This window comes from Polypterus senegalus, chromosome 11 (assembly GCF_016835505.1).
Source record: "Polypterus senegalus isolate Bchr_013 chromosome 11, ASM1683550v1, whole genome shotgun sequence".
Lineage (NCBI taxonomy): Eukaryota > Metazoa > Chordata > Cladistia > Polypteriformes > Polypteridae > Polypterus > Polypterus senegalus.
Genome location: NC_053164.1, coordinates 141,732,236 through 141,758,879, shown reverse-complemented (window position 1 = coordinate 141,758,879; position 26,644 = coordinate 141,732,236). Strand labels below are relative to the sequence as shown.

Sequence of the window (26,644 nt, the reverse complement as noted above, 5' to 3'; positions counted from 1 at the left end):
CAGGGGGTTGGTCTTTTATCTCATGACTCCACACATCCATCTATACTAATAAAAGGCAAAGCCCTAACTCACTCACTCACTCACTGACTCATCACTAATTCTCCAACTTCCCGTGTGGGTGGAAGGCTGAAATTTGGCAGGTTCATTCCTTACAGCTTCCTTACAAAAGTTGGGCAGGTTTTATATCGAAATTCTACGTGTAATGGTCATAACTGGAAGCTGTTTTTCTCCATTTACTGTAATGGAGATGAGCTTGAACGCCGTGGGGGCGGAGTTTCATGTGACATCATCACGCCTTCACGTAATCACGCAGTACATAGAAAACCAGGAAGACCTCAAAAAAGTGCTGAAGAAAACATGCATTATATAATTTAGAAGGCAGCGAAACAATAAGAAGCGAGTGAGTGACATATACAACCATATTTATGAGTTCTGCTACTTCGGAAACAAAGCACGATGTAAACCTACACTTTAAATTAAGTTCATAGATAGGCTGCCGCTGGCGTTTGTAATTTAGTGCCTGCCCATATAAGGCCGTCCGTCAGCGGCAATCCAATAGCAAACTCCCACTAAATATTCACGGGTTAAGGACTGTGCTTATGCAGAGGAAGATGAGATGGTCAGGGTGGTGTTTGGTACAAACTCAGCGAAACTGCGAGAGAAAGTTTTAAGTGCCAGGACTAAGGTAACATTAAATACAGCCATGGACATAGCACGAGATGGCACCAGCACAGCTGGGAACCTTCAATGCAAGTACACCGAGCGGCTCACGTGAACTGACGCAGTGCACAGATAAAAGGCAACAGTTCTAAAGAGCGCTGAACAAAACCGAATTACACAATTGAAAAGGCAGCAAAAAATATGAAGCGTCTTATACATACAAGCATATTCATAAATCCAGCTACTGCGGAAACAAAGCACACGGTGGAAAAAGTCAATGTCCCGCTAAATGAAGACAGTGTAAAAAAAAACCGTGCATGCAGTGTGTCAGGTCTCAGATAAAGAAGAAGACGAGCTGTTTATTGATGCAGTAAGAAACGAATCGATGAATGAAACCTGTCATCTTTACAACGATTGACAAACACGGAATGTAACTTGAACACAACACATCCTACAAATACGAACCTGATTGAAAGAAATAATGATAATCAAATTCTTGATGACAGCAACACTCAGTAACACTCACAAAACAAATACTGTATATTGACAGTCATGTTACGTTATTTTTAAAATGTTCCCTTTTCTTTTTCTAGCTTTTTAACACACTACTTCTCCGCTGCGATACGCGGGTATATATATATGTATATAAACTGCTCAAAAAAATTAAAGGAACACTTTGAAAACACATCAGAACTCAATGGGAAAAAGAAATCCTCCTGGATATCTATACTGATATAGACTGGGTAATGTGTTAGGAACGAAAGGATGCCACATCGTTTGATGGAAATGAAAATGATCAACCTACAGAGCCCTGAATTCAAAGACGCCCCAAAAATCAGAGTGAAAACATTATGTGGCAGGCTAGTCCATTTTGCCCAAATTTAATTGCAGCAACTCAAAATTGTATGCAGCACTTTGTATGGCCCCTGTGTTCTTGTATACATGCCTGACAACATCGGTGCATGCTTCTAATGAGATGACAGATGGTGTTGTGGGGGATCTCCTCCCAGATCTGGACCAGGGCATCACTGAGCTCCTGGACAGTCTGAGGTGCAACCTGGTGGCATTGGATGGACCAAAACATAATGTCCCAGAGGTGTTCTATTGGATTTAGGTCAGGAAAGTGTGGTGGCCAGTCAATGGTATCAATTCCTTCATCCTCCAGGAACTGCCTGCATACTCTCACCACATGAGGCCAGGAATTGTCGTGCACCAGGAGCCACTGTACCAGCATAGGGTCTGACAATGGGTCCAAGGATTTCATCCTGATACCTAATGGCAGCCAAGGTGCCTTTGTCAAGCCTGTAGCGGTCTGTGTGACCCTCCATGGATATGCCTCCCCAGACAATCATTAACCCACCACCAAACTGCTCATGCTGAATGATGTTACAGGCAGCATAATGTTCTCCATGGCTTCTCCAGACCCTTTCACTTCTGTCACGTGCTCAGGGTGAACCTGCTCTCATCTGTAAAAAGCACAGGGCACCAGTGGTGTATCTGCCAATTCTGGTATTCTATGGCGAATGCCAATCGAGCTGCATACTGCTGGGCAGTGAGCTCAGGGCCCATTAGAGGACATGGGGCCCTTGGGTCACCCTCATGAAGTCTTTCTGGTTGTTTGGTCAGAGACATTCACACCAGTGGCCTGCTGGAGGTCATTTTGTAGGGCTCTGGCAGTGCTCATCCTGTTCCTCCTTGCCCAAAGGAGCAGATACTGGTCCTGCTGATGGGTTATGGACCTTCTATGGCCCTCTCCAGCTCTCCTAGAGTAACTGCTTGTCTCCTAGAATCTCCTCCATGCCCTTGAGACTGTGCAGGGAGACACAGCAAACCTTCTGGCAATGACACGTATTGATGTGCCATCCTGAAGAAGTTGGACTACCTGTGCAACCTCTGTAGGGTCCAGGTATCGCCTCATGCTACCAGTAGTGACACTGACTGTAGCCAAATGCAAAACTAGTGAAGAAACAGTCAGAAAAGATGAGGAGGGAAAAATGTCAGTGGCCTCCACCTGTTAAACCATTCCTGTTTTGGGGGTCATCTCATTGTTGCCCCTCTAGTGCATCTGTTGTTAATTTCATTAACACCACAGCAGCTGAAACTGATTAACAACCCCCTCTGCTACTTAACTGACCAGATTAATATCCCAGAAGTTTCATTGACTTTATGCTATACTCTGATTAAAAAGTGTTCCTTTAATTCTTTTGAGCAGTATATATATATATATCCCGATCTACATACTCGAATAATGGATACTTTATTCGCCATCAATGATTGTTTTGGTAAAGCTATACTCAGTGTATTCATTAGATGAACGGTAAAAATGTAAGAGCGAGGGGAGGATGACTCATTGAGGCATGCAGGCTGTAGTGCGCGTCAACTCTATCTGAATTGCGCGATCACATTTAAAAAATATATATATTTTCAAGTTCTATTTAGTCCATATGTGTCAAACTCAAGGGCCGCGGCCACATCCGGCCCGGCGTGTAATTATATCCGGCCCGAGATCATTTTATATACTGTATTATTGTTATTAATGTCCCGGGTATATGAAGCGCTGGTAACACAATAAACTACAGATCCCATAATACAGCGCTTCAGCTGCCTTGCCGAACACTTACCGCGTTAATCAAGTCTAGCTTATGATGCTGCAAGTTATTGCGAAGCTAGCTCACACGATGCTGAAGAGAAAAGTTGATTCTGAAAATAGAGCCTTTAAAAACCGATTGGAGGCTAAGTATATGTTTACTGAACCCGTGTGTCTCATTTGTGGAGCTAATGTGGCTGTAATTACAGAATTTAATCTAAGACGGCACTATGAGACAAAACATCAGGGTAACCTGAATGCAATGCAGAAGATACAGAAAGCAGAAGAATTAAATAAGAATCTGACACTTCAGCGGACGTTTTTACCCGTGCACAATCACAAAGTGATTTCAAGTAAAGCTGCTTTTATGGGAGACACAAATGCACTAGTGCAATTTGCCCCACTTTCCCTGTTGCCAAGTAATGTTAAACCAAGTCGTCACTACGGTGTTCCCAAAATATGCACTTTGCTGATAAACTGAGCGCACTGAGTTTGCACGGAGCTTTGGTGACTTTGAAGAACAAAAAAAGTCCGTCTACATGCGGCTCGAACCTTGTGCATGTTTGGTAGCACATATCTGTGTGAGAAGCTCTTCTCAGTGATAAAGACTAACAAAACAGCACACAGGAGTCGCCTCACTGATGAGCACCTGCAATCCATCCTGAGAATCTCCACAACACAGAACCTCACAGCAAACAGAAACGAACCTGTGGCCAAAAAAAGATGCCAGGCGTCCAGCTCTAAAATGACATATGAGCAAAGACAACTGAATGATTTAATTTGTTATTGCTGAAAGGAACACATTTTATTTATATTTCTAGGTTTTGTTATGCAGCATGTTCATATTTGAATTTGTATAATTTTGACAGGATATATTTTTATGGAGAGGAAAATCTTTTGGGATATTTAAAATCTAAGTTTATTTTTTATAAAATATAAAATTACATAAGAGTAAAGAAATTTGAATGTTTGTTCTTTTAACGTTTACTGTATTTCTAACTTGTATAATTTAGACAGGACATATTTTTATGGAGAGCAAAATATTATAAATTGTTTAAGGTTTGAGTTGATTTATTCACGAATAATATTCCTGTCTGTTTTTACCATTCCTACCAAAGATATTTCTGTCGACTAAATAAAAATTCCTTCTATTTAAAATTTAAATAGAACTTGAACAAATACGATAGTTCATAATATCCACGCAGACTTGCACGTAAGAGCGGGAGTTATCCGTTTTAACAAGCAGCGTATTGCACTGATATGAAATAGCTGTGTGTGTATATATGTGTGTGTATGTGTGTATGTATATATGTAAATATATATGTATGTATATATGTGTGTGTGTGTATATATATGTGTATATGTATAGATATGTATATATATGTTTGTGTGTGTGTGTAAATATATATGACAGCAATACTCATCACTCACAACAGTGACAAAACAATTACATTGACAATCATGTTACGTTATTTTCAAAATGTTTCCTTTTCTTTTTCATTGCTTCTTTAACACACTACTTCTCCGCTGCGAAGCGCGGGTATTTTGCTAGTAACAAAATAAAAGAGGTAAGGACTTAAAGAAGATCCCTGGTGCAGACCTACTCTAACTGGGATCTTGTTTGTTATCCCAACACTACTATTATCCCAAGTCCTCACTCACTCCCAGATATCCTGAACAATCATCACATGCTTCTCTGGTACTCCTTTCTCCCTCATGCACCTGAAGATCTCTTGACATGGTACTTTTTCATAAGCCTTCTCCAAATCAATGAACACTGTATCAAACCTTTTTTTTTTTCTTGATGCCACTCCATAAGCTGTTTCAGTGCAAAGTCAGTTGTTCTTCTCCCAGACATAAAACCAAACTGCTCCTCTCCTATGGTGGTCTCTTCCCTAAGACATCTATTTATATCCCTTCCCCAAAATGTCATTGTGTGTGACATCAGTTTTATCCTTCTGTGGTTTCCACAATCTTGAATATCGCCCTTCTATTTTTAAACGGGTACAATCACTGTTCTTCCATTTCTCTTTTCTATAGAAGTTTTTCAGCCTCTTCCAACTATTCTTAATCCTATCACACTAATTTCAGACCACACCTTGCTCATCTTTCATCTGCTTTATCTGACTCAAATCCTTTCCGCTATTCGAAAAATCATTCTCTCTCCCTGTTTTGTCTCAGATTTTTAATACACCTCCAAAGTCTGTCTATGCCCTTCTCTGTATTCTTCCTTCCCTGATTGGTGCCATTTTTTCTCTGCCTCCTTCTTACCTTCATATCCTGCACCTCTCTGTTCCACCACTATGTCTTTTTGCTCCCAGGATGACTCCTTCGTGTCGTCCTCCCCAACACATCTTCACCTACTCTTAATGCAACTTTGCTATTCTTTTCCCCCCATTCCCCCCCTTCATTTAAAACTTTCTTCCTAAACCTGTTCTTAAACCCACCCACTTTTAATTTGCACCACCTTATCCTTGGTGTTGCTTGCTCTGGTTTTATTCTTCTGCTGATTCTGATCTGCCAGTCCATCACCGCAACTTTATGCCGTACTGTCACACCTTCCCCATTTAAGACCTTACAATTCTTTATCTCTTTTAAATGAGATCTTCTAAACCTTAGAAAATCTATTTGTTTTTCCATTCATCCACTAATAAGTCCGACGATGATTTACTTTCTTTACAGAAATTGTGTCAACTATTACCAAATCAGATGACATGGCAAAATGTACTATTGTCTCCCCTTCACATTTTTCTCCCCTTTCCCATGTGACCTCTCTATCATCTCCCTGCTCTTTTCCCATTCCTCTTGCCCATTCAATCACCTCCAATAATCACCTCTTCTCCCTCTTGTATTGCTCTAAAAACACTCCTACTTTCCGCCTTTCCATCAATTCTGTCAACTTTCTTCCAGCCATTGTCCCAACACTTAATTTTAACTTACCTCCCAGGGTCCCCACTTTGAACTTTAACTTGCCCTTTTCTTCCGCTTTCCATTTCTGTCTGGACTAACTTCTTTAGCCGAGCAGCCCCCGCATACTTCCCACAGGGGTCAAGCAAGACCCTGCACGTCACCTACAGGGTACGCCCTAGTATTTTCTGAAAATGTTTAGATTGATTCCATCATTCAGGTTTTGGCTAATTCTTGACGCTAAACTCTTCTATTTATCCGGGCTTGAGACTGCCACCATGTTGGGCTGCTTTGCCCCTCTGCAGTGGCTAGATTAAGCATAGGCAATGTGCATACTGCTAAAACTGCAATATTCACTCATGTAAGTCTCATTTTTGTATCACTAAACCTGATACTTAAAAATGTACATACAGTAATGTAAAGTTTTAAAAAATGTTTGGGACAAACACATACTTTTGCGTGATTTACTCCTCTGCTTCACGGTTTAAAATTGCAAATCAAACAATTCATAAATGATTAAAGTGCACATTGCAGACTTTTCAGTTAAGGGCATTTGCATACATTTGCATGTAGAAATGACAACACTGTGACAATTGGTGTGTTTGTGAATACTCAGGTGTAAATACTTCATTAGTGCAGCCATAAAATACCTAGGTTTGCTTCTACCCTTTTTTAGTCTGTAGTTGCCATTTTTCAGCAAGACTCAAAGTCAAATAATCCATTATGAGGCTGAAAAACAAGAATAAAACCATTAAAGACATCAGTAAAACCTTAGGATTACCTAAATCAACTGTCAGGAATGTCCTTAAGAAGACAAAACACACTGATGAGCTCAATAGTCACAAAGGGACTTGTAGGCCAAGGAAGACCTCCACTGCTGATGACAGAAGACTTTTTTCTATGGTAAACAAAAAACAAATGCCTGTCCAACAGATCAAAGACAGTCTTCAGGAGACAGATGTTTATGTGTCAGAAATTACAATCCGCAGAATACTGAGGCCACATTCAAGATTCAAACCACTAGTTAGCCACAAAAACATGAAGGCCAGATTACAGTTTGCGAAAAAGTGCTTACAGAAGCCTGCAGAATTCTGGAAAAAATACTTGTGGACAAACACAAAGATTAATCTTTATCAAGAGTGATGGCAAGAAGAAAATATACAGACAAAAAGGAACTGCCCAAGATCCAAAGCATACCAACTCATCTGTTAAACATGGTGGCTGGGGTATTATGATTTGGGCATGTATGGCTGCCACTGGAACTGGCACACTTGTCTTCATTGATGGAACGGCTGATGGCAGTTGCACAATGAATTCTGAGGTGTGAAGAAACAGCTGCTCAGGTTCCAGTAAATACCTCCAAACTTAATTCTACAACACAGGAGTTTTTCAAAGCAAAAATTAGCAAAATTATTGATTGGCCAAGCCTATCACCCTCCATATGCTAAAGAGAAACCTTAAGGGGACAAGTGCCCGAAACAAAGAGCTGACGATTGCTCCACTTGAGGCTGGGTAAAGCATCAGCAGAGAGGATACTCAACATCTGCCGTTGTCTATGAATTGCAGACCTCAAGCAGTCATTGTATGAGAGGGACAAAAAACAAAATACTAAATATGACTTACATACCTATCATTGCTATGTCCTAAACATTACTGTGTCCTGAAATGGGGGACCATGTAGATAAAGAGTATGCAAATACTCCTAAATGAAAGTCTGCAATGTGCACTTTAATCACATCTGAATTGTTTGATTTGTGGAACAGAGGGGCAATTCAAGGAAAAATAGATGGCACTGTAATTGTTTATAATTTGTAATTTTAGTGCTAGTTTAGTTTAGTGCTAATTTAATCATTATGTTGGAGGGTTCTGCAGCATATGAGCTTCATTTTACCTTTCACTTAAATTTTAAAAATAAATTGATGTAAAATTCCTCTGGGATACCAACTTTGTATTTTATCTTCAGTACCCACACAAAACTCAAATTGCAGCAGATATCACCTCTTACCATCCCTCCATAATCTTCAGAGATGCTTTGTCACCAACATTAGACCTGTGGTATGTCCAGAAATGCATAGCAGAGAGATCAAGACGTCAAGAGAGGTGGGTCTTTAAAACTTTTTTTTTCTTTCTCAGGATATAGCGGGTTGGATTATATGGTAAATGTAGCAGCAGATTGCTATGATTAACGATTTCGTATTTCCTGAACAGCTTAAGAACTTAAAGAAACATTTCCAGCTGCCAAAAACACCTTGCAACTAATACTTCCTGGGAAAAAAACCTGTATGCAGACATATCCCCAAGTGCATGTTCTACCTGTGTCAGTTTTCCTCCCACATTCTCAAAGACATGCGGATTAGGTTAACCTGCGTTTTCAAATTAGCCAAAGTATAAAGTTGCAAGTGAGCCTTGCGATAGCCTTGCATCCAGTGGGACTGGGATAGGCTCCATACCCTCAGAGCCCTGAAATGGATTAAAAAAGTTTAACAAAGTTATGATTATTGGTTGTGCTAATGTTCATTGGACCCACAGGGTATAGAAGTTTAAAAAGCTGTCCCTCATCTCATTATTCCTGCCAGATACACACTAATGCTCACAAAGTATGAACCCCACATAGGTCAATAATAAACCAGGTACAGGCACTGAAGTACAAAAAGATAAAAAAACTCAACTTCAGCCTTGTAGGGGTCAGGCAAAAAAAAAGTTTAAATAAATTATTTTTTGGCGTATTTCAGTAGCTTTTTATTTTTCCTGGTCTGCAGTGTAATGAACCAGAACAGAAAGAGTGTAGCCCATCAACAGTTTCAGTCATATTCTACACTGTTTGTTCAGAGCAACTATTGACTAGATTTTAAATGTAACTTTTTCTTCTATTAACATTTCCATCACTAAGTCCAGGTCTGGAATATTACGTTCTTGGTGAAAATTTCGTAACTCCACTTCTCCTGCTTTTGAAACTTGTTTCAGGACTCCACAAAAGAACTGTTTCAACAGCGGTTGAGGAAACTGGAGCACACTGTAGAAACCCACCAGGAAAACATGACCTCCAGACAGGGAACTCCAGGAACTGCGAGGCAGCAGTGTTACTGCTCTATCACTGTGCTGCCCCCACATGTGTAATTATTAACAGTATTCATTATTTAAATGAAGTTAACAATTTATCTGTAAAATGCAACATACATGATTTAATACATTTCATCATGAAAGTGATATCAAGTATAAATCTAAGGATTCTACATGTAATACAGCTGGAAATACATAAATTTAATGTGTTCTGTGCGGCAATCGCTGCTTGCCGCAGCAGGAAGCCCCAACTGGGTCAGTTTTAGGATGACGTTTTTGTTCTATTTTAATGACAAAATAAACTATGAGATTAGAGTCAAAATTTGCACTTTAATCACGAAACAGACCTTTTTTTTTCTTCATCGTGTCCTTCTAATTTTTTTCTCTGTGGCTCAATTACGGCACAGAAGATGGTATGTGAGACCTTTGGGCTCATTTATACTTCACGCTCAGAACATGGACGTACATGCATCATGGCTGCCACGTGTTCCCAGCGTTCATTTCATGCGTCCTCTGAGCAGGTTCTCAGAAATTAACGTGACGCGTGAATGAGTTGCAGTTCCAGCAAGTCGGGGGGCGCAGTGTGATAAAAGTTGGAATGTGATATCAGAGTCTCTGTTTACCATCTGCATGTGACAGAAAGCCTCTATGCGGATCCTATGGGATTGATGTGCGCGCTTCGATGTTTGATGAATGGTTTGATGTCTTCTTCTTCTTCTTCTTTCGGCTGCTCCCATTAGGGGTTGCCACAGCGGATCATCTTCTTCCATATCTTTCTGTCCTCTGCATCTTGTTCTGTTACATCCATCACCTGCATGTCCTCTCTCACCACATCCATAAACTTCGCTTAGGCCTTCCTCTTTACATCTTTCCTGGCAGCTCTATCCTTAGCATCCTTCTCCCAATATACCCAGCATCTCTCCTCTGCACATGTCCAAACCAACACAATCTCGCCTCTCTGACTTTGTCTCCCAACTGTCCAACTTGAGCTGACCCTCTAATAAACTAATTTCTAATCCTATCCATCCTCGTCACACCCAATGCAAATCTTACCATCTTTAACTCTGCTACCTCCATCTCTGTCTTCTGCTTTCTGGTCAGTGCCACTGTCTTCAACCCATATAACATAGCTGGTCTCACTACCATCCTGTAGACCTTCCCTTTCACTCTTGCTGATACCCGTCTGTCACAAATTACTCCTGACACTCTTCTCCACCCATTCCACCCTGCCTGCACTCTCTTTCTCACTTCTCTTCCACAATCCCCATTACTCTGTACTGTTGATCCCAAGTATTTAGACTCATCCACCTTTGCCAACTCTACTCCCTGCATCCTCACCATTCCACTGACCTCCCTCTCATTTACACACATGTATTCTGTCTTGTTCCTACTGACCTTCATTCCTCTTCTCTCTAGAGCATATCTCCACCTCTCCAGGCTCTCCTCAACCTGCTACCTACTATCGCTACAGATCACAATGTCATCAGCAAATATCACAGTCCACAGGGACTCCTGTCTAATCTCGTCTGTCAGCCTGTCCATCACCATTGTAAATAAGAAAGGGCACAGAGCTGTTCCCTAATGTAATTCCACCTCCAACTTGAATGCATCTCTCACTACCGCAGACCACACCACTGTCACACTTCCCTCGTACATATCCTGTACATCTGTTACGTAATTCTCTGCCACTCCCAACTTCCTCATACAATACCACAGCTCCTGTCGAGTCACCCTGTCATATGCTTTCTCCAGGTCCACAAAGACACAATGCAACTCTTTCTGGCCTTCTCTAAACTTCTCCATCAACATCCTCAGAGCAAACATTGCATCTGTGGTGCTCTTTCTTGGCATGAAACCATACTGCTGCTCACTAATCATTCCCTCACTTCTTAACCTAGCTTCCATTACTCTTTCCCATAACTTCATGCTGTGGCTCCTCAATTTTATTTCCCTATAATTACTGCAGTCCTGCACATCCCCCTTATTCTTAAATATCAGCACCAGTACACTTCTTCTCCACTCCTCAGGCATCCTCTCACTTTCCAAGATTCCATGAAACAATCTGGTTAAAAACTCCACTGCCATCTTTTCTAAACACCTCCATGCTTCCACAGGTATGTCATCTGGACCAACAGCCTTTCCATTTTTCATCCTCTTCATAGCTGTCCTTACTTCCTCCTTATTAATCCGTTGCACTTCCTGATTCACTATCTCCACATCATCCAACCTTCTCTCTCTCGTTCTCTTCATTCATCAGCCTCTCAAAGTACTCTTTCCATCTGCTCAACACACTTTCCTCGCTTGTGAGTATGTTCCCATCTATATCCTTTATTACCCTAACCTGCTGCATACTGTATGTTTCTTAGCTCAGTCCCTCTGTATAGCCAATTGGTACAGGTCCTTTTCTCCCTCCTTAGTGTCCAACCTCTCATACAGCTCATCATACGCCTTTTCTTTAGCCTTTGCCACCTCTCTCTTCACCTTGTACCTTACCTCCTTGTACTCTTGTCTACTTTCTGCATCTGACTATCCCATTTCCTCTTTGCCATCCTCTTCCTCTGTATACTCTCCTGTATTTCCTCATTCCACCACCAGGTTTCCTTTTCCTCCTTCCTCTTTCCAGATGCCGCACCAAGCACCCTTATTGCTGTCACCCTTACTACATCTGCTGTAGTTTCCCAACTATCTGGTAACTGCCACCCAGTGCCTGTCTCACCTCCTCCCTAAACTCAACCTTGCTGTCTTCCTTTTGCAACTTCCACTATTTGATCCTTGGCTCTGCTCTTACTCTCTTCCTCTTCTTGATCTCCAACGCCATCCTACAGACCACCATCCTATGCTGCTTAACTACACTTTCCCCTGCCACCACATTGCAGTCTTTAGTCTCCTTCAGATCAAATCTTCTGCATAGGATGTAATTTACCTGTGTGCATCTTCCTCCACTCTTGTACGTAACCATATGTTCCTCCCTCTTCTTAAAATATGTATTCACCACAGCCATGTCCATCCTTTTGGCAAAATCCACTATCCTCTGACCTTCTTCATTCCTCTCCTTGACACCATACCTACCCATCACTTCCTCATCTCCTCTGTTCCCTTCACCAACATGTCCATTGAAATCAGCTCCAATCACCACTTTCTGTCCCTTGGATACACTATTCATCACTTCATCCAACTCACTCCAAAAATCTTCTTTCTCACCCATTGTACACCCAACTTGCGGTGCATATGCACTAACAACATTTATCATCACACCTCCAATTTCCAGCTTCATAATCATTACTCTGTCTGACGCTCTTTCACCGCCAAAACACTCTTGACATACTGCTCCTTCAGAATAACCCATACCCCATTTCTCCTCTTATCCCGACCATGATAGAACAATTTGAATCCACCTCCGATCCACCTGGCTTTACTCCCCTTCCATTTAGTCTCTTGCATGCACAATATATCAACCTTCCTTTTCTCCATCATATCTGCTCTCACCTTACCAGTCATACTGCCAACATTCAAAGTTCCTACCCTCAGTTCCACTCTCTTTACATTCCTCCTGCCTCCGGACACGTCTCCCCCCTCTTCTTCTTCGGCCAACAGTAGCCCAATTTCCGCCAGCACCCTGTTGGCTAACAGTACTGGTGGCGGTCATTGTTTAACCGGGGCTCAACCGATCCAGTATGGAAATTTGTATTATTGTCCGCTTATTGATTTGGCAAAATTTTACACCAGATACCCTTCCTGACGTAACCCTCCCAATTTATCCGGACTTGGGACCGGCACGAAGAAACACACTGGTTTGTGCATCCCCTGTGGCTGGGTTGATGAATGGTTCAATGTGGTGAAGCAAAATGCCGACATACAGCTGCATTTGTGGTGCTTTTATATTTAAGCGTTGGATATTCCCAATCGTAATGACACAATACATTTTAAAAGTCTCACATACCATCTTTTGTGCTGTCTTTTTTTGCAACTTCACAACAGCAACATAATGCACATCGCTGTATTTGAGCCACAGAGAAAAAACTTAAGGACGTGGTGAAAACGTGTATTTTGTGATTAAAGTGGATATTTCGGCTTTAATCTCAAAATGTCCACTTTAACCTCATAGTTTACTTTATCATTAAAGCAGACCATCGTAAACGTCATCCCAGTTTTTAATCACTACGAGATGAGAAGCCGAACCTGTTCTCACTGTGATAATATCTCGCACCGCCACCTGCTGGATTCCTCCAGATTTACGTAAAGTACGTGCACAAGTCCATCCATCCATCCATCCTCTTCCGCTTAGCCGAGGTCGGGTCGCGGGGGCAGTAGCTTGAGCAGAGAGGCCCAGACTTCCCTCTCCCCGGCCACTTCTTCTAGCTCTTCCGGGGGAATCCCAAGGCGTTCCCAGGCCAGCCGGGAGACATAGTCCCTCCAGCATGTCCTGGGTCTTCCCCGTGGCCTCCTCCCGGTTGGACGTGCCCGGAACACCTCGCCAGGGAGGCGTCCAGGAGGCATCCTGATCAGATGCCTGAGCCACCTCGATGCGGAGGAGCAGCGGCTCTACTCTGAGCCCCTCCCGGATGACTGAGCTTCTCACCCTATCTTAAAGAGAAAGCCCAGACACCCTGTGGAGGAAACTCATTTCAGCCACTTGTATTTGCGATCTCGTGCTTTCTGTCACTACCCATAGCTAATGACCATAGGTGAGGGTAGGAATGTAGATTGACTGGTAAATTGAGAGCTTTGCCTTATGGCTCAGCTCCTTTTTCAACAGAACGATGCAGAGCCGGCATCACTACGGATGCCGCATCGATCCGCCTGTTGATCTCACGCTCCATTCTTTCCTCACTCGTGAACAAGACCCCGAGATACTTGAACTCCTCCACTTGGGGCAGGATCTCGCTCCCAACCCTGAGAGGGTACTCCACCCTTTTCTGGCTGAGGACCATGGTCTCGGATTTGGAGGTGCTGATTCCCATCCCAGCTGTTTCACACTCAGCTGTGAACCGATTCAGAGAGAGCTGAAGATCACGGCCTGATGAAGCAAACAGGACAACATCATCTGCAAAAAGCAGTGACCCAATCCTGAGTCCACCAAACCGGACCTCCTCAACACCCTGGCTGCGCCTAGAAATTCTGTCCATAAAAGTTATGAACAGAATCGGTAACAAAAGGCAGCCCTAGCGGAGTCCTGCTCTCACTGGAAATGGGTTCGACTTACTGCCGGCAATACGGACCAAGCTCTGACACTGGTTGTACAGGGACCAAATAGCCCTTATCAGGTGGTCTATTACCCCATACCCTCGGAGCACACCCCACAGGATTCCCAGAGGGACACAGTCAAACGCCTTTTCCAAGTCCACAAAACACATGTAGACTGGTTGGGCAAACTCTCTTGCACCTTCCAGGACCCTGCTAAGGGTGTAGAGCTGGTCCACTGACCAGGACGAAAACCACACTGATCCTTCTGAATCCGAGGTTCGACTATCTGACGGACCCTCCTCTCCAGAACTCCCGAATAGACTTTTCTAGGGAGGCTGAGGAGTGTGATCCCTCTGTAGTTGGAACACACCCTCCAGTCCCTTTTGTTAAAGAGGGGGACCACCACCCTGGTCTGCGGGTTTTTTAACCACCTTGGTGACCTCATTCACAGAGATTGGGGAACCCACCTCCGAGTCCCCAGGCTCTGCTTCCTCATTGGAAGGCATGTTAGTGGGATTGAGGAGGTCTTCGAAGTACTCCCCCCACCGATCCACAATGTCCCGAGTCAAGGTCAGCAGCGCACCATCCTCACCATATACATTGTTGACACTGCACTGCTTCCCCCTCCTGAGACGGCGGATGGTGGACCAGAATCTCCTCAAAGCCATCCGAAAGTTGTTCTCCATGGCCTCCCCAAACTCCTCCCACGCCTGAGTTTTTGCCTCAGCAACCACCGAAGCAGCATTTTGCTTGGCCTGCCGGTACCTATCAGCTGCCTCCAGAGTCCCACAGGACAAAAGGGTCTGGTAGGACTCCTTCTTCAGCTTGACGGCATCCCTCACCGCCAGTGTCCACCAACAGGTTCGGGGACTGCCACCATGACAGAGACCGACCACATTATGGCCACAGCTCCGGTCAGCCGCCTCAACAATAGAGGCAGAGAACATGGCACATTCGGACTCAATGTCCCCCACCTCCCTCAAGACGTGGTCGAAGTTCTGCCGGAGGTGTGAGTTGAAGCTACTTCTGACAGGGGACTCTGCCAGACGTTCCCTGCAGACCCTCACAACACGTTTGGGCCTGACCGGCATCCTCCCCCACTATTGAAGCCTATTTACCACCAGGTGGTGATCAGTTGACAACTCCGCCCCTCTCTTCACCCGAGTGTCCAAGACATGTGGCCGCAAGTTCGACGACACGACCACAAAGTCGATCATCAAACTGAGGCCTAGGGTGCTTGAACATTGTGTTCGTTATAGACAGTCCGTGACGAGCACAGAAATCCAATAACAAAACATCGCTCGGGTTCAGATTGGGGGCATTCCTCCCAATCACGCCCTTCCAGGTCTCACTGTCATTGCCCACGTGAGCATTGAAGTCTCTCAGCAGTACGAGGGACTCCCCAGAAGGTATGCCCTCTAGCACCCCCTCCAGGGACTCCAAAAGGGTGGGTACTCCAAACTGCTGCTCGGCGCATACGCACAAACAACAGTTAGGACCCGTCCCCCCACCCAAAGGCGGAGGGAGGCTACACTCTCGTCCAACAGGGGTAAACCCCAACGAACAGGCTCTAAGTTGGGGGCAATAAGTATGCCCACACCTGCTCGGTGCCTCTCACCAGGGGCAACTCCAGAGTGGTAGAGAGTCCAGCCCCTCTCAAGGAGATTGGTTGCAGAGTTCAAGCTGTGCGTCGAGGTGAGCCTGGCTATATCTAGTCGGAACCTCTCGACCTTGTGCACTAGCTTAGGATCCTTCCCCTTCAGAGAGGTGACATTCCACGTCCCAAGAGCTAGCACCTGTAGCCGAGGATCGGACTGCCAAGGTCCCCGCCTTCGCCCACCACCCAACTCACACTGCACCCGACCTCCTTGGCCCCTCCTACAGGTGGTGAGCCCATGGGAAGGGGGAACCATGTTGTCTCTTCGGGCTGTGCCCAGTCCAGCCCCATGGGTGCAGGCTCGGCCACCAGGCACTCACCATCGAGCCCCACCTCCAGGTCTGGCTCCAGAGTGGTCCCTGGTGACCTGCATCTGGGCGAGGGAAAACGTTGTCCAAGGTTTTTGTTCTTCATAGGAGGTTTGGTTGAACTGCTCTTTGTCTAATCCCTCACCTAGGACCAGTTTGCCTTGGGTGACCCTACCAGGGGCATAAAGACCCGGACAACAGAGCTCCTAGGATCATTGGGACACGCAAACCCCTCCACCACAATAAGGTGGTGGTTCGCGCACAACGCGCACAAGTATAAACAGTAAACCGCTTGCGTAGCAAAAGTGTCTGCTTCAGCATGCGTCGCGTGAAGTATAAACCCAACCTTATTTACAGTTCACTAAACTGTATGACAGGAAAACCATGCAGGGCTCCGTAATAATAACTGGCCTGCAAGGGTGAAAAATAATAGTAATAATAATAATCTTTTCCAATAAATTAATATGGAATGGGGCTCCATACTACTGAAATAAGAGTCAGAGAAAAATGTAAAAATAATCTGTTCGAACGATTTTTTTTTTTTGCTTGATACTAATGGTACTTTCCTTTTTTGTTCAATTATGCATTACAAAAAAACACATGGGAAAGTGCAACATCACATCTATGGTAAACAGTTTTCTTCTGATAACACAGATAATAAACATAAGTTAAATATTTTTAAAAGGCTAATGCCATTTTCTAGGGGAAAGGTAATATACAACAGCATTTTTGGTTTTCATATTTTTAAGCTGCAAATGCCAGGTATAACAAAGCAGCATCATATTTCTCACTGGGCACTGTTAATGACTTGTACCCCTTCTCACAAAGACATGACACATTATTGGAGTGTGTGAGACTGAAACGTCTCCCATACACTTCACTTCCTCAACATCTTGCAAAAACTTTGCCCCATTAACACTTTGGGGTCTTGAATCCCACCTTTTACATCCCACCTTATATGCTAGTTGGATATGTAAAAAAATATTGACAAACATATCTTATTTTTTTTATTTGTGATTTTGTACAGTAAATCAAAGTCATTTCAATATACACTTTGCACACCACCCCATAAAGCCCCAGTGATGTTTGCATGTAATTCTAATATGAAAATAAACAGATTTTCAATTGACATATTTGCTTTTGTACACTGTAAAAAAAAATCTGTATTTTTTGCAGAAAAAAACTGGCAGCTGGGTTGCCAGTAATATACCGTAAAAAAAGCATCATTTTTGAATTCATATGAAGGTATCTATTTGACAAAAACTCTCAATTTAATGTTATGATAATGTAATTTATTGACAGTAAATTACCAAATAAATTAAGGTTGTCCAGTATAAATAAACAGTAACCCAACTGTGTTATACAGAATAAAACTGGCAGCTGGGTTGCCAGTAATATACCGTATAAGAAACAGGATCATTTTAATTCTGATTATGGTATTAAACTTTTAAAAACCTTCAGATTTACAGTAAAAAAAATCCATTGAACCAATGGATAATTTACAGCATTTTACTATAATTAGGAGGAAGTGCAGTGTTAAAATTTCAAATATGTAACTGCCTTGTCAAATTAAAAATGACTGTATATTATTACAAGGTGGCACATTGGTATAGCGTCTTTGCAGTAAATAGACCAGTGTTCACACCACAAGTTCTCCCTGCATAGAGTTTTGCAAGTTCTCCCCATGTCCAATCCATTTTCCTCCCACAGCCAAAAGACACAGGTTAGGTGAACTAGTGATGTTAAATTGGCCAAGGTGTATATTCACCCTCTGATGGGCTGGCAGACCATCCAGGGGTTTTTACTGCCGTGTGCCAATTGACTGCTAGGGAAAGCTCCAGCTGCCCCCGACCTTGTCCTGGAAAACTGGATTTGGCAGATGGAAAAAAATATAATACAAAACAAACATCTTGAAAAACATTTTAAAAATGTGATAAAAAGAAAATGTGAAAAATATAACATTATCTACATGTACTAAAAAATGACACATTACACAATTTTTCATCTGTTTGCAAAAGTTTATTTCACTATTTTACAAACTTCTATTAGAAAAATTCCAAAAGCAGCTTTTGGCACAAGGTAGTAGAAGGTACAACAATTAAAACTTTTATTGTTATTTACTTGTTTGACTGATGCCTTTATCCAAGGTGACTTACAACATCTGAGATACAGTTGGTTCCATTACTTTTGTCTTTCCAGTTGGAACACAGGCAGGTCAAGTGACTTGCTCGTTGTCTCCCCAGTAACGGGATCCCTGACACTGGGAGACTTACTTCACTAATTGTGAATTTCCCCTTGGGATTAATAAAGTATCTATCTATCTATCTATCTATCTATCTATCTATCTATCTATTTACATTCAGCAAGAGCTGAAATGAGTGACAGAACTCTGGGGTTCACAGAATACTGCTTCCTGGACTTTTTCCATTCCACTTTTGTTCCTTTTTCAGGATTGATTTTGAAAAAACATCTATCAGGATGAAAGTAAAATAACAATAGCAAAGTAAAACTAATAGAATTCCAGATTAAGTTTATTATAATTATGTTCTAAAGATGTATATCTTTTGGAAAGAAGATTATTTTTATATACTAATTTGTAAATTAAATTTTAATGTTTTAAATACTAATACTGTTTCTAGTATCTTAGCACGTCTCCATCTACCACATTAATATTAGCTGTTGTATTTCTATGTTTTATATTTCTTATTTAGTCAAGTAAACAACATTTATTTCAAGACCTACCTCTGTAAAAACTCGAGAATTGAGCATAATTCCTCAGGATAATGTATGTTGAAACAGATGTAGCTTGCAAACATCATACAAAGTGCAGATAATAAATGTAGTTATGCTGTCATTCACAACTGTTCTGTCAATGCTCAACATGAACAAGGCAGCACTGTGAATGTAAGGTCCTGGAAACATAAAATATGCATTAAGCAGATCAGAACAAAAGTGTTACATTAACCAGTAGGTTAAAAAAATCAATAGCCATCATGCTCTATATTATTGTTTTAGATTCTCAAGGCTTTCTATTTTGTATTCAACTATGCCGAGACAATCTTTTAATATGTAACTTTATACACTATTTTCAATTGTAAACTTGAATTTCCATTCTATATTAAAGTAGAGTGGATAAAACATAAAACTAAAATACGTATAAACACTAAAAGAGCAGGTACACGATATTTAAAATGAGATGTGCTTACCACAAATATTAATGCAGGGTGTCAAAGGAAGCTGTTCTGTTTGTAATTCCTGGGTGAGAGCCATTTTTTCAACAGAGTGAATCATCTGTTCTTCCTTCTCATCAAAGTAAGCTAATAGGAGCAGGATCATATTTATTATCTCAGCTGAGCAGCCTTGCAAATGGCTCTGAGTGACATCTAGCTTTGTCAAGGTCTGAAGTACCCGTCTATTTTTTTCAGCAGCAACATGTCTCATATAGTTAAGCAGTCGTTTTCCTTTTTTGTCAAGACTACTAAGAAAGGTTTCTTTAAGCTGAATACATGTGAGTTCTTTAAAGTGAACTGCCATGCCAATCTCATTAAAAAGAAAAGGCCATTCCTCCAAAACTTGAGGAATGCTGGTGTCCTGGTTTACTTCTTTTCTCTGAGAATAAAAAGTTGACTGCATATCTTTCTGTACTTCATCCGTATTCCACTTGGCTTCCATGTAATTATTTCTGAGAGTCAATTTTTTTCTAGCAAACTTTCTGCTGTTTCATGAAGAGGTATATGTGGCAACTCTCATTTGATACATCCATATGTATCTTGCATAGCAGGTCTTTTTTCAGGAGACAGTTCTTCTGTGTCATTATCAGAGTGCGGTGTTCACTTCCTGATCTTCTGATGACTGAATCGCTTTACATTTTCAAACCGGGCCTGAAGTTGTTTCACTAAGGAGTCATATCCAGTGCCTAAAGCTTCTCCCTCAATTACATCTTGAAGAGATTCATATTTTGCGACCATTTTCTTAGCAACCTCAGTGATACTGCTTTTTGTAGAGTTAGCACATACTTTCATGATTTCCTTGATAATTTCATGGCATAAATGTGGGCCTGGTCTTTTGCATTAAATCCTCTGGGAATTTCAAGTATGGTATCTGAAAACCATCAGTCCAGTTTGGAATTGTAGCAGTATACAGTTGACGTGGAGAAGCAGAATCTGAAGATGAAGATGAAGGAGAAGCCATGATGGATGCAGAGCAACAACTGTCATTGCTGTCTTCTAAAAAGAAATCAAATATATAAACATAGAGTAACTCATCTGAACACTGTATTTTAATTATATCACAGTTACATACATTTCTAAGATTTTTTTTAATCAAAATAAATATTAACGCTTACCATAGATCTTTCTAAAATACTCAGCCTGTCAAAGGGCAACTATCTGTAAACTAGAAAATCTATTCAAACTTCCTTAACTGTAATTTAGATAATATACTGTAGTTCTTACTTGTCATGGTCCATGAAGTTACCAGTCTCCTTGCTCGAACAGGCTTCAAAACAGATAACAGGGCCTTTTCTTGAACATATTTTAGATCTTCTGTGCTTTCCACTCCAAGACATTTCAGCGTTTCCATAAGTGAACTTTGGATGGTGCTAGGAAGGTCAGGCAGCACCTTGCTAATAGCAATGCTTACACTACTTTGATCGTAGAGATTCATGTCTAAAATGGTGTGGAATGAAAACACTTCAGATTTTATATAATCAACAGTTTAATGTTTTACAAACAAAACAATAACAATGTTAACAGTATGCATTATTTACACAAACCCTGCTTCTACAAATCAAATTGGAACATGCATTTATAGTATGCATTTATAGTATAGCATATATTTTTATGAGAGTATGCAGTGCTTTAATGGAACTACCCGAGACTCATGAAACATATGGAAAGGTAATGGATAAAAGTCAATGAGATCCTTAATGTTCTGGCATTTTTATGACCTCACTCTGCATATACATGATACATAATGCATAATACATATGGAAATGAGGAAGAAAGTCTGACATAAATATCCTTGTCACAGGAAATAACAAGAAATCATTTTTAATTAAAATTAGAATAATTTCACCAAACTCCAAAGTGCAATCAGCTTTGGTCACTACCAACAGGGCTTTCTTGTATATTGTTCCTTGATATTGTACTTCCACACACATCTTTGTGTCAGACTCATTGAAGCCAAAATCCTTAACTGCATTCTTTATTTCATTACTGTAAACCTCAGAATAAAATGGAGAGCAATCTTTTGTTTGTAAAACAGGCAAAAACAGTGAACAAGCTGAGAGATACGATTGAAATATTTGATGCCTTTCAGCAAGTGTTTGGCAGAGGTTTTTAAATTTTTTCAAATGCCTTGCACATCTTTTAAAATACGAGTGTTTGCTTTCAAAGTGCATTGTGCATAATCTAAGGAGTGGACCAAGCTTCAGAATTAATCCGGGATAATGTCTAAAATAATGATGTTTGGGTTTTAGCTTATTGTGTGGAAACAGTTCTTTTCTGCTATATAAATATTCTTCAATAAGAACACCCAAATAGGCAACCTGTGAAACAGATATATTATGAGAGCAAATTAATTCTACAATATCTTTCTTAGCTAAAGCAGCAGTTTCCACACATCATCATCTGGATCAGATACTCTGTCACCAATTAACAGGGGCAAAAGTCTCTAGAAAGTCCAATTCTGTACAGCTTGACCCCCAAGCTTAACTCCTTGAGGATTAACCTCACATGGCTTTGTGACAGCATCAGAAGCATTATACTTGAACTGTTTGATGCGTCTATTCAAAACTGTATAAGTAAACCAATTCTTTGTTTTGATGAATTACTTAAGATAAAACAGTGACATCATAAGAAAGGACACCTTCAAAAATATCATGGCCAAGACATGGAGGCAAACCTGGCTGACAAACATGAAAATATTTTAAAGAATTCCTTCCACTTCCACTGATATTTCTTTAGACTTCAAAAAATTAATGGCAAAATTGTATCTTGCACTGGTTCTTTGTGGACCATAAGAAACCGAACCATCTTTATCAAATTCTGCTCGAGTTATTAGACAGTATCTACAAAAGTATTTTGAGCGAGTAAAATTTTCTGTGAATCCCCCAATGCAGTGTGAACCTAAATTATCATCGGAGATGCAGTAGAGTGTCCCTTTTATACATGTCTTCAGAAAGAGTAGTCCATTATCCTCTAAATCTTTCAAGTCAATCAAGACAAGTTTTGTGAAAACTTTGTCTTGGCCAAACTGCTTAAAGTCCTTCTCCTTACAAAGGAGAACAAGTTGCATCTGAGATGCATTTGACCGCATTAGCAAGGGAAAAGTAGACAGCTAACACCTTGTGTTTTCTTTTTGCAGACCCCAAAGGATTAACAACTTCAAATGCATCTTGGTATAAAATAACCTTAAGACATGATGGAAATTGCTGAAATAAAATGTTAGATTTATATATTTGACCATCACTTATGTCACAGAACACATCATGTACCTCTCTGGCATGCCCACATGACATATATTCCTGCCACACTTCTGAATTTGTCATCAGTCTGATTGATTGGTATATAAAACACAAATCTATCTTGTCTGTTTTCATCTCTGCCTAGATGTATGCTTTGAGGTTCTACTTAATTAAAGAGACTTTTAAATGTCTGAACCCTTTAATAACTGGTCCTCATTGGACCTGAATGGCATGCTCTGAACAGATCACTCTCTGTTACTGCTTATGGTTTATAAAGCCTTAAATAATCTCGCTCCATCTTATATATCGGAATGTCTGACACCTTATATTCCAAATCGTAACCTTAGATCCTCAAATGAATGCCTCCTTAGAATTCCAATAACAAAACTTAAAAGAAGTGGTGAGGCGGCCTTCTGCTGTTATGCACCTAAAATCTGGAATAGCCTGCCAACAGGAATTCGCCAGGCTAATACAGTAGAGCACTTTAAAACACTGCTGAAAACACATTACTTTAACATGGCCTTTTCATAACTTCACTTTAACTTAATCCTGATACTCTGTATGTTCAAATCATCATAATAACTATTCATAGTGGCTCCAAAATCCGTACTGACCCCAACTCTCTCTTCTGTTTCTTTTTCCGGTTTCTTTGTGGTGGCAGCCTGCGCCACCACCACCTACTCAAAGCATCATGATGCTCCAACATTGATGGACTGAAAGCCAGAAGTCTACGTGACCATCATCATCAAGTCCTTCCATGAGAACCCTAAATACAAAGAGGACTGATTTATGTTAGGTAGATTGCCCAGTGGGGACTGGGCGGTCTCGTGGTCTGGAACCCCTACAGATTTTATTTTTTTTCTCCAGCCTCTGGAGTTTTTTTTTTTGTACACCCTGGCCATCGGACCTTACTTATTCTATGTTAATTAATGTTGACTTATTTTTATTTTTTATTGTGTCTTCTATTTTTCTATTGTTCATTTTGTAAAGCACTTTTTTGTATGAAAATGTGCTATATAAATAAATGTTGTTGTTACTGTGTTACACATTTTGAGGATATCTGCATGTGACAATGACAGCTCATTTTTTAGCAAATAACTCAGTTTGTTTCTCATATATGCCTGTCCCAATTCATGTATATTCTGCATCTCTTCTGTTATATTCTGAATAGTGGATGATGGTAAAAGAAACTGGCCCTGTAGTTTTTTTGTAAAACAGACATTTTTAAGATACAAGTCACTGAAATGATGAGATATTTCTATATCATTTTCAGTGAATGATTCGGTAGGGAATGTGCAGGATGTAGAAGCGCCACCGTCTGACACAATTGTGGACGAGTTACCGCCTGAATATGCATCAGACACATCATTTACTGACCAGTGTCGATGCTTTCCGGAAATATGAGCTGTAAATGATGATTTAACAGTAAACACTTTATTACAGCCCTTCATTGGGCAGGGGACTTTGTGACTTTTAAATGACAAAGGAGATCTTGTAAATTTTGAAAATCTTTTTCACATGAAGAAATACCACCTTTTAGCGTTGTAATGAACTTTTTAAAACCTGGATTACATATGGGATAACTGTGCTGTCGATAAAAGCAGTGTTGCTTGCAATCTGTTGCTAAATATGTAAACATGCGGCGTGGTTCGTTTCAGTGTAATCTGCAGGGTAATATGTACCCTTTCACGTATTACTAAATGTCTTTTTATATTAATTCCCAAAGTCAACAAAAACACCACAAAGACTGCCCTGACCATGAATATAAATATATATATATATATATATATATAACCCGTGTCTGCTGGAGCCAATCCCAGCCAACACAGGGCAGGGTGCCAACCCACCGCAGGACACACACATACTACACTATGTATGTCTTTGGACTGTGGGAGGAAACCGGAGCGCCCGGAGGAAACCCACACAGACACAGGGAGAATATGCAAACTCCACGCAGGGAGGACCCGGGAAGCGAACCCGGGTCTCCTAACTGCGAGGCAGCAGCGCTACCACTGCGCCACCGTGCCGCCCTCTTATTAAACAGCATACTTAAAATGGCGGATTCACTCCGCCCGAGATTCTTAAAAAGCGCCGAGAATTTGTTTTGGTTCCTCGGCAAACAAAAATATTGTAATTAAATTTAAGTACTTTAAATAACTATGCTAAATTGACAAATAGTAATTTATTTAAACTGAAATCACTTTAGCGCAAACTAACAACTCATTTTATTAATAAGGACCGAACTGAACACAAGTGAATTAAACAAAATACAAAGCACTTAAAAGAAGAAAACACATACTGATATTTACCTTAATAAATACCCTCGTTTTCTACACACTGAAATAACTATTAGTATCAGAAATAACCATGCAAAGCTCACTTGCCGAATGATTTTGAAAAAAGAAACACACGAGAACATTGGACTTCTAATCTGTGCCCACCATATACATATACCATGGAGTGACGAATCATTCACAACTGAATGTAAATAACCGATAAGTATCAGTATACGGTATGTAGCATATCTTGAAGGTAGAAAAATATGTATTTTACTGAACTTGGCTGTAAAAAGTAATGAAATGTATGTTTAAGATATACAGGTAATTTTCAGTAGAACATAAGGTGACTTTTATTTTTTTCAGAAAAAATATTTTTTTTCACGATTTACAGTATTTTTTACCGTTAAATTTACAGACATTTTTATAAAACAAACTGCATTTATTCAAAGACAGAAGCTGAAACATTGCAACCATTTTAGCAAGAAATGACTGAATCAGTCTTTAGTCGCTCAGAGGTGATCAAAATGCACACTTATTTTTGCCAGAAGACTTCGGACTCTTCCATTTTTTGTAAGGACAGTAGTTGCGTGTGTGGGCCCGATCTCCTGTGGCTTTGCAGAAAGGGCACACATATCTCCGGAGGATTGGGCACAGCACCACACCATCGTCTCCCTTTAGCCTATGGGACATGTAGATTTCCATCGTCTCTCCGTTTTGCTTGCAGAATCGGCACTCTGTCTGTTCAAGCTGTGACGTGCTGGTGGTGCCACCGACAGCATCAGTCGCTGTATTAGCATCGTTGATGGTGCTTGAACTTCTGTGGTCTAAAGTTGAAAGATTCAGGCTACCTGTGCTGCTTGCTGAAGTGTCTGGATTGTGTGGCTGTTGGGGCTGGAGGAGGTTGCTTAGCTTGAAGTAGTCATGCCACATATTAAAGTCCATATTATAGTGTGACGGTTCACCACTAAAGTTGTCTTGGCAGCTTCTGTTCATGGTGTCTTGATACAAACCCCTCACTCATGCTTTCTTTAAATAGTAAGGTGACCGACAGGTGCAGGGTGGAGATTAGGCTTTTCAAAAGTAACTTTGTTTCCTGCAAAAAAGATACACTGAGTTGTCTGGTACATGTGCCTGAGCAGAGGGGGTGGTGCACTTGACCCTTTAGCCTGTGCACATTTCATTAGATGTAAAGGGGCACAACTCAGCTTGTTTATAAACCAATTTTAAAAAGTAAAAAAAAAAAAAAAAAAATAGAAAAGCATTCAATGACCAAAGTGAGGTACTAATATTTAGTTTGGCTGATTGTTTCGTCTTGAGCCATGTCCCGTTGGGTATACATACAGTGCATCCAGAAAGTATTCACAGCGCATAACTTTTTCCACATTTTGTTATGTTACAGCCTTATTCCAAAATGGATTAAATTAATTTTTTTCCTCAGAATTCTACACACAACATCCCACAATGACAATGTGAAAAAAGTTTACTTGAGGTTTTTGCAAATTTATTAAAAATAAAAAACTGAGAAATCACATGTAC

At 41.0% G+C, this 26,644-nt stretch overlaps 1 protein-coding gene across 1 annotated transcript; it reads right to left on the bottom strand.

Moving 5' to 3' along the window:
- Window positions 1–25,627: 25,627 nt before the first annotated feature.
- Window positions 25,628–26,101, bottom strand: LOC120538615 (nanos homolog 2-like). The gene has a single exon (XM_039768000.1). It carries the CDS (start codon window positions 26,099–26,101, stop codon window positions 25,628–25,630), a length of 474 nt encoding a protein of 157 aa, XP_039623934.1.
- Window positions 26,102–26,644: the final 543 nt, after the last annotated feature.

Coding starts and splice junctions, on each gene's coding strand:
- LOC120538615 (XM_039768000.1), bottom strand. CDS start 26,101: ATGAACAGAAGCTGCCAAGACAACTTTAGTGGTGAACCGTCACACTAT.